This window comes from Plectrocnemia conspersa, unplaced genomic scaffold (genome assembly GCF_051122295.1).
Source record: "Plectrocnemia conspersa isolate PC_06_02 unplaced genomic scaffold, ASM5112229v1 ptg000008l, whole genome shotgun sequence".
NCBI lineage: Eukaryota > Metazoa > Arthropoda > Insecta > Trichoptera > Polycentropodidae > Plectrocnemia > Plectrocnemia conspersa.
This window is the reverse complement of record NW_028277172.1, coordinates 8,087,276-8,107,013: the sequence shown is the minus strand read 5'-3', so window position 1 is coordinate 8,107,013 and position 19,738 is coordinate 8,087,276. Positions and strand designations below refer to the sequence as shown.

Here is a 19,738-nt window from a genome sequence, read left to right as displayed (position 1 = left end):
TATAAACAGACAAGCGTTATTCTATTGAATATAAAAATACAAATAAATTTATAGACTAATTTACCTATTATTGAAAGGTTCACTTTTTGATTTCTCGTGGGGGAATCGAAAAAGTCGACTCTGCATCTAAATATACCCTCGTCGGATCTCATTATCGATTTGATGTTCAAGTAAGCAGCTTGTGGCTTAGATTCTTCTAGGACAAAGTGTGTCCTGGTGCCTATATCATCGGTGGTTGCCAAATGTACCAAAGGTCCTCCTCGAAAGTCCAAACTGAAAATAAAACACAAAAGAACCTTTGTTAGCAGTCTCTCAATAACACAATACGTTTTCCCTCATATGATAAAAATATAACATGATTATTGTGTGTACGAATATATGTATAATAATAATACACAATAAAGAAGAAAAAAAACATGTCGTAAATTTCATAAAACAAATTTCAAAAATAAAATTCCATATCCGCGTGTATCAATGGAACTTTATGGGGATTCGCAAAGCCATAAATAACGGCGTTTTATGATGTGAAAATTTATTGTGCCCGGTAGCTCCGCAGGGACCATGAATAAAATGGCGTTTGATCTTATCAAACGGTTGTGTTTTATTGGTCGATTGTGGAGTTTTTCCATTATGGCGAGAGAAATTTCCCGAAAATTTTCCGCACGGTTTGTGTTTTGTATAGCGCGCGCCAATCGATGGACATTGTAATTTCTTTGGAATTCATGAGCTTCTTCGCAAGTATAAACGTGGGTTTTCATTAAATATAAGAACCCATATAATACTTATACATATATTACAATAACATTTTTTTTAAATAATTTTAATCATATTATAATAAATATAATCTCATTTTTTTAACAAATATATTTTTTGATCAAGCATTTTAATTTTAAATATCAATATGTACCTATGTTTTCATTGAAAGCGCTATAATTTAAGAAAACCCTATAGTGAAATGGTGTTTTAAAAAATCGTAATGTAGACGAGAGCTTGCATAACCTTGATGTGCCAATCATAATAGCTTGGCAAATGGGTACCGCACGCATAAAATAAAATTGTATATTCCGCACTTTTTTATGCAACATAAACGATCCATTTGTCAATGGCATTGTGAGGTGTGACTGAAAAAAACTCATTTAAAAAAACATATTAGGGTCTGAATAATGTTTAAATTTAAATTATCACCTTAAACCAGAATTATACAGCGGCTGAAATTTTATCAAATTGATTTAATATCATAATAATTAAATTTAGTAGAATAAATTTATCGATTCTTTTTAAGCTTACTTTGATTGATAAAATTATTTATTAACTATAAAAAATGTATTTAAATATAAATTTCGAGCAATCTGATTTTCTTTATAAACCATTTGCCTCAAAAAGCAAATATCTTGAAACAGGGATATCTACCACAGTTTTCTGATTTCCTAATTCAAATAAAATCTGATTCTGTCTTTAAATTACCATCAGCCTTGCATGCTTCCTAAAAATAAAACAACGATTCCTTATTTTTATTGAGCTTCAAATTCAGCCAAACTAGTAGCTCAGAATTTGTAAAGACATAAAATTATCTCATTTGATTACTAAAAGGGCTTTTGATACTGTTTAGTAGAATGACTTAATCTATCAAACCTTACCTTTACTCGATCGCATAATTAACGACTAATTTAACGACCAATACGATAAACTAATAGTATAGTCCGTGACTAAACCCGAAAGATATGGTGTCTGGGAGATTGGAATTAGTCAATATTGTACATATAATTATAATTTTAATCGATGTTAATAGATTATCTTTTTCTAATCTCACGGATAAATATCGTAATAATTAATTTAATACGAGTTAGGCTATACATATTGTGTCAGTAAAATTCTTGAATAATGAGCTAAAAATAAAAATTAAATCTAAAAATAATTTAAAAGTGGCAGGACCTTCACAGTCACAAGTCACAATAAGAGTCCCGCAAGGTAGCATCTTCGGAATCATATTTTAAATAATACACAAGATTCTAGCTACGCAGCATTAGCAACTTTTATTAAATTTAAAAAAAGATCAAACAAAATGAAAAATAGGTTTTTATGCAAGTTGGATAAAATAACTTGAAGTTTTCTTAGGCTCTATTAAATCTTAAGGAGAAAACGGAAACTATTAGATAAAAATTTAAATTTTATATGTAGCTCGAATATTCCTTAGTAAAAAAACTTTTACAATATAAGTCCTTGCTCTCTACGACCTTTGCAACATATTATACAGTTCCTAATGTAAAAATAGTAAGCAGTAAAATAAATATTTAAGAATAGCTTTAAAATTTGAGCTTAGAACAAACCTTTAAAAGGTTTACTTGTGCAATGGTATGTTTGAATGCTATCACATGTTTGAGTGTTAACATATGTTATCTAAGCATATCCTAAGAGACGAAGCGTTCAATAAGTATGATAATCTGCATCCATGTGATTACTGCGGTGATAGAATACCGGAATAGAATAGAAATGTCAAATATTAGATTTTATTTATTACAAAAAATGTTGTAATCTGGTTTTAGTTTCTTTTGATAACTCACCAACGTAATTTTACTCACCAAATGCAAATTAAGCTTCTAAGCACTTTTTGCTTACGACATTTTTCAGTAAGATTTTATTTTGCAAAGTTATGACACTTTTAATTTTTACATTTTATGAAAAAAAAAATTTTTTTTCATACAGAACGTATAGGGGTAGCTCAGTTCTATGCGATACTAAAATTTTTATTTTTAATCTTAAAAACGAAATAGTTAAGAGCGATAACTCTTCTAAAAGTCTCAAAATAGCTCGTATGGGGGTCCGATCGAACTGATACATAGCTTGTTTTGAAGCAAAAAACTTTTTTTTTATATTTTATTTAGATGAAGTTTAGGCTTTTAAACGTTTCATATATAGCGATATTTTTGTTATAATTTAAATCTACTGAGTTACGAGTTTTTATACTTGTCGCCATTTTGCTTTAATTTTGCGTAATTTTGCATTTATCTCTAGTTATATTTAGAGATTTCTTTTCTAATATTAAGAATCAAAAGCATAAATTTAAAAAAATACATCTACTAATTTATAATATTAATTCAATTATATACCTTAAATTATTTAATTGGGCTAGGTACTTAAATATGTTTAATTTATACATATTTTGTACTATAATATGTTTAATTTAGATCTTTTTAATAATCGATTCTATCACACTGTGAACTACTAATTATATCGAACACGCATAGTCCAGATTAATACAAAAATGTATAACTTCAGCGATTCCAATAATCCCATTCAAAAGTTAACAGTTCAAACAATCAACTTTTTACTCTCCATTCTCGTAAGGTTTTCTTTCCAATTCTCTCTTTCTCTCGCTGTAGCGAGAAATCAGCGAGATTTATTAATGAAATTGTAACACAGAGCGTATAACACTTTATTTTATTTATAAAATCTCAGTCGAGAGTAGGCGTAGTGCGGCCCGAACGTGTTCGAACAAGCAAGTGGCCGCATTTGAACGAGGCGTGCGGCTAATAAAACTCGCTTCTTACCCCCGACGAAGAAGCCCTACCAGAAGAAGAAAGCGCAAAGTGATATCGCTTTTGTATAGTTATAACCTCGGTGTGTGTCTGTGTGTGTGATATTTCATCTCGACTTTATTAGGAGGACACACGCTGTTACCCACTTCATAACACATTCCGCACATTTTCCGAAAGGCAAATATCCTGGCCGGGGGCTTATTGTATCCGAACACGTACAGCGTTCCAATTTTCACGTGCCACTTTCGGCTGAATTTACTGTACGCGGGAGCAATTCGAAACGAGTGCTTCTCAAACCAAGGAGACTCTAGGGCCTTTTGTATCATTTTTTCGCTGCTGCTGCTGCTGCTGCTGCTCGTCAATAATGAACGAAGAATTGATAAACAAATCCTCGATTCGAGATTCTCTGTATCGGGTCAAGAGGAAATGGAAATCATATTTCAAATGTATAGCTAACATTTGTTTAAGGTTGAAGATCAATGGTTAGATCTATAGACAGGCACTTATCTAGATTTTATCACAGGGTGATCAATTAAGAAATTAACATATATTATTTATTTTTTCTCTCTTTATCTGCAATCTGTCTCCAGCAAGGACAATAAGCAGGCTTAAATTCTTAGGTTTAGCAAATCTTACAGCTTATTCTCCAGCCTATTTATATATTTAACGTGACATATTTTTTTTATTTTTTTTGACGCGGGGCTTGGTGCTTCCGCCCACTTCCGCAGGTCGTGTGTAAGCCCTTACCTATCGGCTCACTAGCGACCCTTACTTGAGCACAATTGCTTCCCATCAGTGACGATGGTCCACTGCCAAATCTCAACCTGAGCCGTCCACGGTGGACGGCTACAGTTGGTATCCCGGTCCGAAGCTGCTGATGGTCTCCCGGCATCACTATCTTTTGTTAGAGACGGAGGAAGAAAATATGTGGGGTAGGTAAGCCAGTAGGCAGGTCGCGCTCCGCTGTCTTTTAATTCTCTGTGAGAGATGTGTAAGTGTGGCTGCACGTCTTGTGCGCGTGTTCAAGTTTTTGTTCTTGTTGAATCAAGCTAATTTGTTTAAAATAAATGAGATGGAAACTCTTCTTATCAGAAGTGCTCCCTTAGAATTTTGAAAACAATAATTTAAAGTGACATCTACGAATTTCAACTTTCACTGAGCCAATGCTATGATATCATTAGGCACATACCATACTACGTCTATAATCATTCTTAGATATTTGTTCTGGAATATCTTTATAATAATAATACTTGAGATGCTGGCATTTTCTCACAACTGTATACCGTTTTTCCTTGTATGTATGATCACTAAGTACCAGAGTTGCTTGCAGCGCTGCTTTAAGTATATTTTTATATGATTTTTTTTCTTTCTTACTATGAATTATGATTTCTGTGTATTTTACGTGTATTGAAATAATACAATGTATAGTATTTTCTTTGACTATCGTGACGCATTTTGTGCTAGGTGACGTGTTAGGTCACAATGGTTCTAATTTAATTTAAATAAATAATACCCCTTCATAGCTTGTACGTTAATGACATATAATGATATTTACGCATAGCTCACGTAATGCATTTATCGAAAATTTGACAGCATCCTATTTCGGAATGTATCAAATGGATGACTAACGGTAGTTTAAGAGAATTTTAAATGAAATAAACGAAAAGTCTTCGTTAACGGTTAGTAGCAAATGAAACTTTTTACGTGCACGTCAGATAGCGGAAGCTGCGAGTAAAGCTCAAAGCACTTTTAATTCATCATAGCTTTTTTAATTCATTTTTCCTAGTAAGATTACCCAGGCGGATTTTCAAAGGCTCCGACGTAACATTCGCACGTACGACGTTGATAAAATGTAGATGTCGGGTTACAAGGTTGACATTTACCCGAAGAAAGTTAATTTAAGACTAAAAATAATAATTTAACCGTTCTATAAAATATGATTTATAAATTAGTGTTCTAAAATTTTGCGCCATCCAATTCATACTTTTATTAGTTCGAAGCGTCCTTGAATCTGACTTTATTGTCTAAATGCATAAGAAGCTACATGTTTATTACTAGAAATGATTGTAAAGAAAATATCAGTTTTAAGCGAAAGGCTTTTTTATTGTAATAAATGTAAATCATACTCTGATTCTTCAACTATTTAAAAGGCATTTCTATACATGAGCTTTGCTTATCAGATGATTACTTATTGGTAATTTTAAATAATAACATTTATGATATGAGCACAATTTAAAATAGCACTTACATATTACAAGTAAATTTTTTTATTATTTTAAACAATAAAAAGCTAGCTTATAATGGTAATTATTATAATTAAAGACCATTTAAATGTATTCGTGATTGCTATTCAATAACATTGATTATTGAAGGTATTATGCTCCAAGTGCTCTTAAACATTATCAATGGAAACACTTAATAAATTAGACTGAAATTCCGCAGATATAAACAATAAATATTATATAAACAACAATATTTGGCCACAAAGATTTCAATTTTAATCATAGATTCTAAAAATAATAAATTTTTAGTTATCGTTGATTTATATTTGTTAAAATTGCTTTAATTTTACATTGTTTAAATATTTAAAATTAAATTTAGCCTAAATTTGTATTTTATATTATAATACATACTGTAATTATAGTTAAATTTTTAAATTTTCGCTATATCTATTATCTGAAATTAAACTTTAATATAAAAAAAAACAATAGAGTTATAATTGTATAATATATTGTATAGATTTTTATGAAAAAAGTTTTTTGGTATAATGTGAACATTTTTATTTTATATGTATGGATTGCCAAAATATAATTAAGCTAAATAACGTTTTTATTAAATTAAGAGTCTTAAAAATTTGTAGCAAATATTATAGAAAAAAAAACTATTTATTCCAAAAACCATAAGAAAAATATATACTCAAGTTTAATCGTAGAAAAATAACTTTTATAGCTGTGAAAATTATTTAATCATATAGATCAATATTCCTTAACCCTTTTTAATAGTTCTTTCCTTATAAATAAGAGTCAAACCAATATAATAGCATTTCGCGATTAAAAATCAGTTTAATGTTACCTAGTTCACGAGAATAATTTGATCTGAAACGTGCTCATATGTCAAAGCAAATTACTCAAAAAAAAAAACATTTAAAACTTTACTTGATTTGTTCTTAAATTATAAATATATATATATATAAATTCAATAATTTATATTATTGAATTTAATGTATATTTTGCATAATTGCATATTTGCTAATAATTGCATTTTAATTATTGTTTATATTTGAATCAAAGATGTATACCACTGAAAGCTAAAAAAAAACTTTTTTTATTGCTCCCGGGCTTCGCTATAGGTTTTGCTAACTGATCGTTTAATAACCACTGTCTGATTGTCATCATACAGTACGTTTATCAAGTAATCAATTAAAAAGGCTATTTAGCTTCAATTTCCTGAAGCTTTTCTAATAAGCAAATACGCCTCTTCTTGTTTGCTTAGCTCATTTTGTGTGAAACTTATACATAAGTCTTCCCAATTTTCTTGATGTATCTATGCACTATTGAATCGGTCTGGTTTAGTTGCTTGGTCAGCCAATGAATATTTTGAGTAGAATTTGTATCTATTTATGTAGTTATGACTTATTTTTCTATTTTTGCTGATCTTTCATATCCAGGACTATTCTTGCAATCGTAATTTTCCGTTAAAAATATTTTTAAACCATCTTTGATATTTATAGATATCTAATGATTAACCTGCTATTTAAAAAATGTTTTAAGTGGCCGTAGTTGTCAATTTTTTTGAAGAAATTCATACATTCATCGCAAATTTTAGGAGCATTTTTTCAATATCGGTTTTTGGAGTCTATATATGCATCAACACATATATAACAAAACGCGATTGCCTGTTAAAAATAAATTTAAAAAAACGACATTTATTTTGTGACTATCTGATAATTGTTAAAAACGCGTATTTTAACCTAACATGTGATACAATATCATGTTCTTATTATGTATTAACATTGTCTTTTTAGCACTGCTGCTCTCTTTATAAAGTTAAAATTTGATGCGGTAGGCCGTCCTTCATATTTCCAAGCCAGCTTCTCTTTACATAAGGATCGCTTACATAACGAGAGATAAACACGCAACGCGCCGAAGCAATCGGGCTCGCATAAAATGATGAAAAATTAATCGGAACGACCGCTCGGCGACTAAGGCTTAGTCGCAATCCATTCAATATTTACCTAGCGGCAAGTTTATTTCGCCGCCGCCGCTCATATATAATTCACACAATTGTCATGAACATAATATTATGCTGACTTAGCAAAAGTTAGAGCGCGTGCCATAACGGGGAGCACATTTTAAACTCGCAGATGACGACACTCCCGAGAGCAGTGTACCAATAAAAGTACGACTTGCCAACTCGCGACTTCTCGACCCACACACCCATTCCCCAAAAACTCAAACCCGGGTGCCACTTACAGCTACAGCAGGGGCTGGCAAATCGCGGCTCGCGAGCCGCAAGCGGCTCTTTAGGAACGCACGAAACTATTTTTAAATATTTTATTTTTTTGACAGAAATAAACATATTTTTATTTACTTTTCAAGATAGACAACATGTGTTTCAATATATTGAACCTGAAAACGAGTTTTTGATTCGGGTTTTTCCGCATCAAACGCGCGCAGATTTCGGATAATCACTAAAAAATAATAGTAGTCCACACTTATTTTTATTGCTTAAAAGTATCTTGAAAACATATTCTCATTGTGCTTTAATTATATTTAACTATTAAAAGTATATTCATGTCTTTCAAAAAATACCCAATTGCTGTGATCTTCATGTTTGGCTCTTCTGTCGCAAAAGTTTGCCAACCCATGGGTTAGGGAAAGAGAACAGAAGCGAGAGAGAGGGCTCCGTGCCCTTCCGGGCGGATGACGTTACGATTTTCTGCTTTTCTGGAACATGCAACGCGTCGTACGACGTGTTGTTGCAAACTGTGCGCGACGAAAGGCATGTTTGCAAACGAAAAATTAGAACTTGCCCCGCGGGCTGTGTGTGTGTGTTCGGAATAATTTACAGGCAACACGAAAACCGGCTCGTTTTCAGGCACTACGAAAATCGCGCGCGACAATGGTGACGCGCCGACGTTTTGCATATTTAAATGGAAATCGCACCCCTCGGTGTTATTTGGCTGTTGTTAAAAATGCATTTATAATGTAAAGTATTTTCAAATTCGGAATCAGAGCGGAAGTTTGCAGACAAAATTGTAACACAAAAGTGTAGATCTTAATAAATTGCAAAAAAATATTCGTCATGTAAATATACAAGTCTAGTATAATACCAATAGAAGCGAATTTTTTACTCGGTTTGTAACACTACTATGCCATGGCAGCAAAATTTATTAGGCTTCAGTCAAAATAATGTTGTACCTCTTTAAAACAGTCTCGTTCCTAAGCATAATGACCATACAAATATTCAAGTGTTGAATTTAAATCTGAATAAACATGTTCATGAAAAACTCTTGTCACTGAAGAATTTATTTTTTATTTTTAAATTTATTTAATTTATAAAACGCTGTGGTATAAAATGATTACACATTGCTTTGACTTACAAAAAATTTAAATTTAATTTTGTTTAAACGACGAAAAACAGAGAAGGGACCTGTGGAAATATGTAGAAAATATTTTTTAAATATTACTATATGTATTATGGAAATCTAATCAAAGAGCATGGATAACAGAAGATATTTTTAAATACAGATTTTATCATTTTTTTGTGCAAATATTGCAACGATAGTGACATATCATTAATAATTTTTATTGTGGGTTGATAATGCACTAGATTAGTGAGCGCCAAGGCTTTCAATTTTTACAAACATACATTCGCGCGTGCTAGAGTCGTATAGAGCGCACAAAAATACGTTTGTGTGTTGTTTTTGTTTCTACCTGTGCTGCAATAACGGTTATTATCAGGAAACTGCAGCGTATACTTCGGCAATACTTCGGCAAGTTTATGCTGAGGTCGATAACAATTTTACACGTATGATAGATATATTATTTAAAAAATGAAATTAAAAACATTTCAAAAATTAAAAAAATATTTTTTTTATATAGTGATACTAATTACATATATTTAATAAATACATATACAGAAAAAATACATATTTTAAAACACAATTAATTAATTATAAAAAATAAAAATATAAAATAAAATCACGGTAAAATACCAAGCCGAGGAATTTGACTTGAGCAGTACATTCGTGTAAATTGGTATTCGAAGAAATTGCAATATTAGTATGCTATGTTTTTTTTTTGTTGTACTTATAAATTATATTCAAGGCGTATTTAGTTTGTACTAATATTTTAAAACTATCAATATTAAATATAAAATTTCACTTTTTGACTTTATCATGTAAGTCGACAATTAATTACGTATACTATAGTAAAACATTTTACAGTTAAAACACTCTATTTAATTTATTACAATTTAATCAAATATTTCTTATATGCTTAGTTTCCAAAGTGTAATTAAATTATCAACCCACTTAATAAAAGTACCTACAATATATTCGTATGTTCAACTTAATTAATTATTGATGTAAATTTACTGCTGTAATATATTAGGTAATAGCCTAAAGCAAAACAATGTGTAACATAAACGAACCTGCAACGAAAAACCAACAAACATACAAATTTTAATTATTTATAATACAACTATAGTTTAAATTAATATTAAATTAATAAATTTAATTAAATAACTTGACAACATTGATTTATCAATGAATAAATGTAAAAAAAATGTGTTTCTAATTATATGTATGTATTATATTATACATATGTAAAATATTTATTCAGTGGTAGTATTATTAAAAATGTATCTATGTGTATACACATAGTCATTAATAAGTAATATTTTAATTTTATTATGAATATTTTTTTTTAATACTTTTGAAGTTAACGCTGTACTTAGCGTTAACTTGAAAAGTTCTATGAAGCACCGGTTGTATTTATACGAAAATGTTTCTTAAAAATATTTAAATAATAATTAGTCAAAATTTATTTTAATCAGTTTGACAGTTATTGCGTAGACTCAATAGTTAAAAAATAAATGTCCTAACTTATAATTTACATAGCAGATTTTCATATAAATTTAATAATGTCATATTTTTCTTCGTATCTAATTATTCTTTAAAGTATTAGAATATTATATAAGCCGGTTTTACTTGTTTTTGTAATGGCTCAGAAAGTGTTATTATTATTTCATCAACACAGTTAATTTTAACGATTTTTATAAAAGTTTGTTTAGCTCTTAAAATATTTATAAAATCTATAGTAAGCATGGCGTGTATAGACTGAACTGTGCTTGGGGCCGTCTTGTTAATTAGTAAAAGTCAAGGGTAAAAACTTTGTAAATAAAGTATCGTTGATTACTAGCTTATTTATAATATATATACATATATATATTAGTTTATAAAATAATTTATATTACATTTTGTTAAATATATCACGCTGAATCACTCTGTATTTTGAATATATAAAGGACTCTTAACAATCCCGCACATTATTAAGGTAGACTTGTTCCTGTCTCGTTCTACAGCAGTTTTATGACTCGCAATGTTGTGCCTTACCAATTCCAGCGGCGAACAAAGCTCTGTTTTGACATATAGCGTATATAATTGGAAAAATTGCAAAAGAGTTTTTCTGTAAAAAATAAATATGGTGTTACATGATATTTTTTGGCTCACGATCTTGCCACGAAAATGAACATATATTTATTAATATTCAAACATGATTAATTTAAGGTGACATTCTTTGTAACTCAATATAATAAATATTATCTAGAAATCTACTAGGCAATGTTTTTGCAAAAAGCATTGAAATTTTAATTTTTAATAATAATTTATTAGCTCGATAGACCAGTAGTATAAGTTAATAATTATTACTTGAAAGACCAAAGTTTTAGATTTTATGATATCAGTTGTAAATATACGTTTGCGTTAAATTTTTTTTGATCATAGCTAGGTGTTACAATTTTCAAACTTTCAATCCGAACTAAATCGACTTTAAATGAACAACTTTTTACAGTAAACTACTCGATCAATCAATGTGACATTCGTCAGTTTTTTTAAGGCAGGTGTATTAATAACACGTAGACATTTTTAGACATAATATATTTATACATCATATGTAGATTTTTATATATGACTCCTATTGAATAATCATAATGAATAAGATAATTGCAAATAAATTACATAAAGCAATTGATTTTGGGGCTTAGAATTTTTACTATTTACATAAAAATAATAAAAGCATTTTTGTAAATAGTAAAAGATATTAAATGAATGTATACTATACATAGAATCAAATTTAACCTAAGGTATTTTTCGTTTAAGTTGAAATTATCAGCGCACTTTTAAATAAAGTCAAGTGTAACATGTTAAAAATTGACGTCATCCATTGAAACATAAACGTAGAACGACAAGCGTAAAAAAATATATATAGAAACTCCTTGAAGTTACCGCATTTATTCTCATTAAGGCTTAGAGTACCACAGACGCTAACTCTTGGTAGACGTTAATTCCCTGACAAAATTGAGTTTCCACTTTACACCTGAGGTACTTTGGTTCGGGGCATATCAAGCAGCCAACACGGCGTGCCCTTTACTATGCCAGTCTGATTAAGTTACTCTACTTTGACTTAATTAAAAAATAGCTTGAAACTCACGCACTTGCATTTAAATAGTTAAATTAAGATTTAAAAAGGCATAGCTATTTTTATTTTTAATAAAAAATAAAATTGATAGCGCAAAGCCATTTGCAACTACACGAATCTTAGCTTAAATGTGCCATACTAATTCATAAGATACTATATTATTTCACTTTAAATTTGCTTTATAAATTATATTAAATATATCCAGTAATTTTTATTTTGTGTAAATATTAAACGGTTTCTATCGAGCGTAGATTGGGTAGTTAAATACATATTTATGTATCGATACATTATAAAACATAAGTGAAAGCAACATGTGTGTAATAAAACAGCTAATGTATTTCAGGTCAATATATTCGCAATGTTTATAGAACATTTCTTTGATCGTATATTTCGCAGAAAGATATTCAATGATAATATCAATTTAATGATTGAATTTTGCTCTTGAGTTTTTTATATGAAAATAGAATTTTTATTTTTAGTATTTATAATAACATCTCTGATAAAATATCCATGTTACATTATTCAAAATTAATTTTACGTTCAAAATCTTGTCTTTCAGTGGTTCGCTACTCCTTCCTCTTTATTCCTTTTTTTTGTTGAACGAACACAAAAATTATATTCCTGAATTTTAAATCCCAATGAAACAATACCTATATGCGTATAAAATGTTTATTTTAGATATATTTTAAGTTTAGTTATAAACTAGGAATAATCACAAGCAATATTTAATTATGTGGGAAAAATCCATATTTTTTAAATATGTGCAAAATTAATTACTAAAATTAGCTTTAATATTGCAATAATTAAAACATATTGTTAGAAAAATATCATACATCTTTTTGCGTATAGTTTCGTTAAATCAAATTAGCATCTGAATTCACAGTTGAATATTAAATGTTTATTAAAAAACTCTAATATCAAAAAAAAAAATAGTTTTAATAGAGTTTCCGTATACATTTAAATATAAATTTTAATATATGTATTTTTAAAGAATATGCAATATACGCAAATCTTGTTAATGTATTGAGAGTTTTTATACACATTTACTTGAATAGTAGTATTTTATCTATTGTTTTTAGTACAACATGAGAGCTTTTACAAATTAACAATGATAATACAATTCAATAGCATGTAATATAAATATAAAGAGCTTCTTGAATCAATAATTGTGTATGGTTGTTTATATAAATATTTTCTAGTCATTTATTTCATTATTTGCATTTTTTTAAGTTGATACAAAAATAATTTAATGTGTTTTTATATGTATATATACCATTACGAGTTACTTTAAGAAAAACTTAAGTGCAAAAATAAGAGTTAAACAAACCATTTTTAACGAAAGCGTTAGAGAAAGACCGTGCCATTGTTGTAAGACGAAAAAGTATTCCAAGATGCACCGTTTATAATTATCTCTAAAGAATACAAGAGTGCTGAAAAGGGCCATTTGGTTGCATCACAATAACCTTTGTTTATTATATAAACAAAGTGCATGCGACACTTTTAGATTTATGATTAAAATACAGGATATTATTTTTTAATCTCGTGATGGGTCACTAGCGTGTTAAGTATAATTATAAACTAAGTCGGTGATATCAAATCTCACATAGACTTACGTATGTTTTTTGTAATTTTTTATAATGTCTGAGAGATTGGAATTAGTAAATAATATATAATTTAATTTCTAATCGATTTTCATTTATCAGGTTTTTAAATGATGAATATTTAAAAGGCCGCAAATATGCAGACAGTTCATCTCAGTTGATGATTATGTTAACACCGTTGTTACGCATGTAGCACGTGTCATGTTGCAATAAATACATTATTAAATTGTATGTCTCAAAAACACTTACATATTTTATATGATTCCCATATATACATATTAATTGTGAATTAGTTTTTATAATGTTTATTTTTTTTTTTTTCATAAAATTTGCTCTTTTAGTTTATTATTCATGAAATTTCTTATTACATTATATGAAACCTTAATTACATTTTCTTTTTATTGCGACATGCTTTCATTTTAACTGAATAAAAATATTTTATAGTGTAGCTTAGTGTCAAATAAATATTTATAAACTTTGATATTAGTCCGATTTTTCACTGCATATTTAGTAGTAGCCATGTTTATTTACTGCTTTTGCAGATTTGCAAATAATAAATTATTATAACTTCGTTATTTTTAATCAGTCATTAATATGTTCATTCATGAGAATTTAAAAAACTTAGGTAGCATAAGAGATGTGATCGATTCACATTATACGATATAAAACTATCAAAATTGTGATTCATTGAAATTTTACACATAAGAACTTAATTACAAGCAAATATTATTCTGAATAATAATAGTCATGAAAAAATAAAATTTATAGATGATAAAAATACTATTTTTTTCTTGAAATATTGTTCTTTATTAAAATTTTGTAAAATTGTTTTTTGTGTTCTTAAATGATATTGAAAAATAAATTTAAATATTGTGAAAAATATTTTTTCAATGAATTAATATAAAAATATATTGTACTTAAAAGCAATATGTAAAATATCTACATTTAATAATTATTAACTTTGTGAAAAAATACTTTTCACAACATTAAACTGCCTCGTCAATTTCTCGTATTTAAATATCCAGATAATTCTTCAGCAACTTATTTCATGAGCAATCCTAATTGTATTTTTTAATATATTAAAAATTCTACAAACTTTGTTTTTTAAACCTCAAAATTAACCCACAATTTTTATTTTGTTCCCAAAAAATTATCCTGGAGATCTTATAAAATGACATCTTTGTAAATAAATATTTTTACACAAGTATTATTTTTCACTTAGATATTGAACTGTGTTTTGTTTAAGGATCATTCGCTTTTTTATTTGTATAGAAAACTATAGACTAAATGATTTGTTTACAATAAATAAAAAATAACGCTAATAAGTGTTATAGCAATATAATATAATATATAGAAAATTCTATTTTTTTAAGAGTTCGGACAGAGATGGCGTTGGTACTCGTATATGGAAATTTTATAGTTGTTAATATATACAAACACATCTGATGTACGGTCTATAAAGAAGTAGGTAATTCTGCACCATGACTGAAAAAGTAAAGAAAATAATTATGTTTTAAACTCATATTTTTGATATTCTAAAACAATCATCAAAAATATGTGCAAATGTAAAAACAATATAGTAGAACACCAAGTATTTTTTTTTTAATCATACCATCATGATAGCCATACTTTTTGAGTCAGCTGTATATTATTGACCCACATATAAAAAAACTATATAAGCTAAAATACTACGTTTTTACTATTCTTAAAACTTAACTAGGTTATATCTGATTTGAACAAAAACCAAAGTGTTCCCCAGCGATGTTTTGGCGATTCAGCTCTCGCGTCACATTTTGCACACGTGCACATGTGCCGTATCGGAACTAGACGATACGCATATATGATAGACGAAGTTGTCCCGCGGGAAAGTTCAGCCGAGAATCACTTTCATAAGTCGTCGCCGAGAAATAAGAAGCGAGCGCCGTACAATGGCCCAAGTTTGTAATGGGTTTCGTGTCGTGCTCGATAAACCGCAAAGCCCATAACTCGTTATCAGCCCAGAGCGGCGACGGACCCTAAAAACCTCATATATAAATCTGCTTAGTACTAAGGGTGCATCCAGATAGTGAGGATCTTGCTACGCGGTGTTGCGGTATGCAGCTGCGATGGACGAAGCTTTCGAAGCTGAGAAGCCATTGAGCTGAAAAAATTGACCTCAAATTTGAAACTTTTTAAGTTAAAGATGTTTTTCTGGAATATTTTGATTACCTAGGATAAATTATAAATATCTTAAATTAACTAGACAATTATCTCTTTCACCAGAATAAAACCATAAAAATGTTTATTCTGCAACGGCTGCAATATTTATGCATATAAAGTGTGTAAATAGAAAGTTTTTGCTTTATTTTTAATATTATTTTATTGCCTATTATTTTTAAAGAGCTGCGATACATTTTTTTGCTATATACGTTTATAAAAAAATATTTTTATTATGAGATTTTCCTCTAAGATTTTTTTAATGTAGTTAGCAAAAATTATCAAACTAGATTTATTACTGAACTAAACTGATATATTTACAATATTTCAGATCTATTTAGAACAAGTTTCATGTCGAAATTAATTAAACTACGACAGTAATCGTGTACTCAAATTTTGTTACATTTCTAACAAATTTAAATGTAAAATAAAAAATAAAAAATGGTATTAAAGAAATATCATGTATTTAATAAACATAAAAATACAAATAAATAAAACTCTTAATAAATCTGATGATTTTGGGTTCTTAAATTACAATTTTTTTTTATATCAGGCACAATATTGGTCAGTTGTATTCTCATATCTGCCGTGGTGTCAAGTCTATTTCTGTATTTAGTTTTTGTTGCAATATATTTATAAAATCCCACTTCGCATAAATACGTCGTGGAAAACGGAAGTAAACAAACCAGAGCTTGTTTTGACACATTGGGGAACTCTTCAGTCAGACTCGCCCAGAAATTATTTAATGGCTGATCTTTATATTTTTGTTTCAAATCAGAGTCATTAATTAAATCAATTAAATTTTCATAATCCTTTGCGTTTAAGCCCACTGGTTTAACTGTCACGGAAAATGGATTCCGAACCCAGGAATCGTCCTTACTAGTTTACAAAAAATATTCCGAAAGAGTTGTTTTCAAGTTAAAAAGGTGTTCTAAAAACACTTGTAAAACTTCTTTATCAACTTGAAAATTCAATTCATTTAAACATTTATCTAAGACAGGAAAACAATCAAAATTATTAGTTTCAACCGATAAAATCTGAAATTGTATTTTTTTATCAAAAGATTCAATTTTATCTCTTATATTAAAAATTGTAGTACTTTTTCCTTGTAATGATAAGTTAACATCATTGCACTTTGTAAAAATATCCGCCAGATATGCAAGATGTATCAACCAGGAAGGATTTGTAAAAATTTGTTAAAATGATGCTGCAAATTATTTTGTGGCTTCAAGAAGACTAATAATTCATTTCGAAGTTCATAAAGTGTTAATAGTGTTTTTCCTCTAGTTAGTCATCTCACTTCAGTATGTAATAAAAGTGCTTTATGTTTACCACCCATTTCATCGCACAAAATTTTAAATAATCTGGATTGAAGTGGTCTAGATTTTACATAGTTTATCATTTTCACGGCTTCATCCATAACATTTTTAAAATTTGTGGAAATTTTTTTAGTCAACAGTGCGTGCCTATGCAAAATACAGTGACTGTTAGTAGCTCTTCTAGCTACTTTCAGGATACGTGATACAACACCTTTCATTTTTACTACCATTGCACGAGCACCATCTGTACAAATATCAATACACTTTTCCCAGCCTATTTCTTGTTTTGTAATGTAATCATTAATACAGTTGAATATATCTTCTCCTGTAGTTTTCCCATGTAGATATGCACACATGAGTAAATCTTCTTCAATACTTTTATCATATGTGTAACGAACAAATACCAATAGCACAGCTAGTCCTGCGACATCTGTAGATTCATCCATTTGCAATGGATATTCACTGCAAAGTCAAAGTCGACAAATTAACTCTTTCTCTATGCTAGTAGAAATGTCTTTAATGCGTCGTGAAACAGTATTATTCCATATTTTTTATTAGCCTGCTCATTAAGAACACATGACACCATGTCTTTCTCACATGGCTTAATGAGTGTCTCTCCAAGTGCAATACGACAACTCACGCGAAAAGAAGCTTCTGTTGCATATTCATTTTCAGTATTAGCCATTGTAATCATTTGAAATTTGGACTTTTCTAGAGAGTCACGTTGTCTCTTAAAAAATTACATATCTTTTCCTATGTAATCAGAGTGCGTCGTTTCGAAGAGGCTGCGAAATTTAGCTGGAGCCAAAGAACTGTTTGCGAGTATTTTTTGACACAAAAAACACATTGCATCAGGAGCACCTGAATTGCCAATAAACGTAAATCCAAAATTTAAATAACTTTCATCGTACTTCCGTTTTGGTCTGTTCATAGATGACACTTGTTCTTTAATATTTGATTTTGAAGAAATCACAGTTTTTGGATTATTTTCTTCTTCGATGATAGATGTATCAGTAGAAGTATTTGGCCTTTCTTGCGTCAAATTTCCTGTTTTCAACCAAAGATCCATGGGTAGTTTTTAAATAATATGTAAATTCTGTAATATATTTTTTTGGCAAAATGCAAAAAAAATCTGTATTGTAAGCAATCAGACTAAATTAATGTAGTAGAAAACGAAATTATTTTTATAAAAATTTTATTTAATTCGTTTATATTTCCAAAAGTATACTCCCAATCCTGTTTTAACGCAATAAATTAGTTTCAGGAATTAAGACGTAGAATAAAAACGCGTGAAAAATTATCCGCAATAACCTTTTGTAAATTTGACTGATTTTGAATTTTTGAAAGAAAAGTGTAAAAAGTGGCATTCGTGGCACCAAAAAAATTGCGTAAAAATGAAATCACATAAATAAAATTCGCATAAAAATATTAGCTCTTTTCAAACTTCTGGGTACTAAGATTCTTCGCCTTCTCTTGACGTCATAAGCCTCAATGAAATTTAACCGTCGCTCGCCTTTTATTATAAAGTAGATTATGTTAAATTTTTTTAATGTACTTCAAATTTTTGTGAAATATCTATTTTGGATCCGTGGAACACTAGTGTTTCGCAGAACATAGTTTGGGAAACCATGCTGTAGATAATGGTAAAGTAAGATCAGTTACATCAGTAACATATCAAAATATTTTAAATTGCTCTAAAGCTTTGCTTAAAATATTAAAATTCATTTTTAATAGTTTACAATATTTTTCTGGACTCTAAATATATTATATAATTCAATAAAAATATATAAAACCATTCAAACATACAGTCCATTAAGAATAAATTTTTACCGAAACACAAAATAGTATCAATCACCCGCTTTATCATCCGAGCAAACCTAAATAGACCCTTTTATGAATACCGGTTTTTTCCTATTATGCTAAATTTTTCTCTTTTTTACCCATTAATTATATAAAAAAAATATACAGTACTTAAAAATGTATTTTCTGGTTAAAAACCGATATCAAGTATACCTTTACTTAGAAGTTCAAAGAGTTAGGAATAGCTCGTGAAAATATCTCGGCTAATTAATTTGTAATGTTATCTTTCAGCCAGAAAAACTTTATTTGAAATTAGTGAATAATGTTGAAAACCCTTTAGAATAATTTTATAAACGTTTTTAGAAGCTAGAATTACAAAAATATATATATATAAATATTCCATGGTACATGGTAATAAAAATATAATACTAATTTAAATAATCAAATCTTTACAAGACACATTTTTTAACCAATTATCGTATCCATAAAATTTAAAAATTTTAATGGTTATATAAAAAACTTTATTTATTAGCAATAATTAAACTAAATTCTTAAAATAAACATAAATTTTCCTAAAATATTGT

General features: G+C 28.8%; 1 protein-coding gene across 1 annotated transcript in view; it reads right to left on the bottom strand.

Annotated features, from left to right (window-relative positions):
- Positions 1 to 19,738, bottom strand: part of LOC148232886 (neural cell adhesion molecule 2-like) — a 178,459-nt gene that overhangs the window by 66,731 nt on the left and 91,990 nt on the right. The window contains exon 4 of the mRNA XM_088190640.1: positions 65 to 273. Within this exon, the coding sequence (XP_088046766.1) occupies positions 65 to 273 (209 nt within the window). The remainder of the gene's footprint in view (positions 1 to 64; positions 274 to 19,738) is intronic.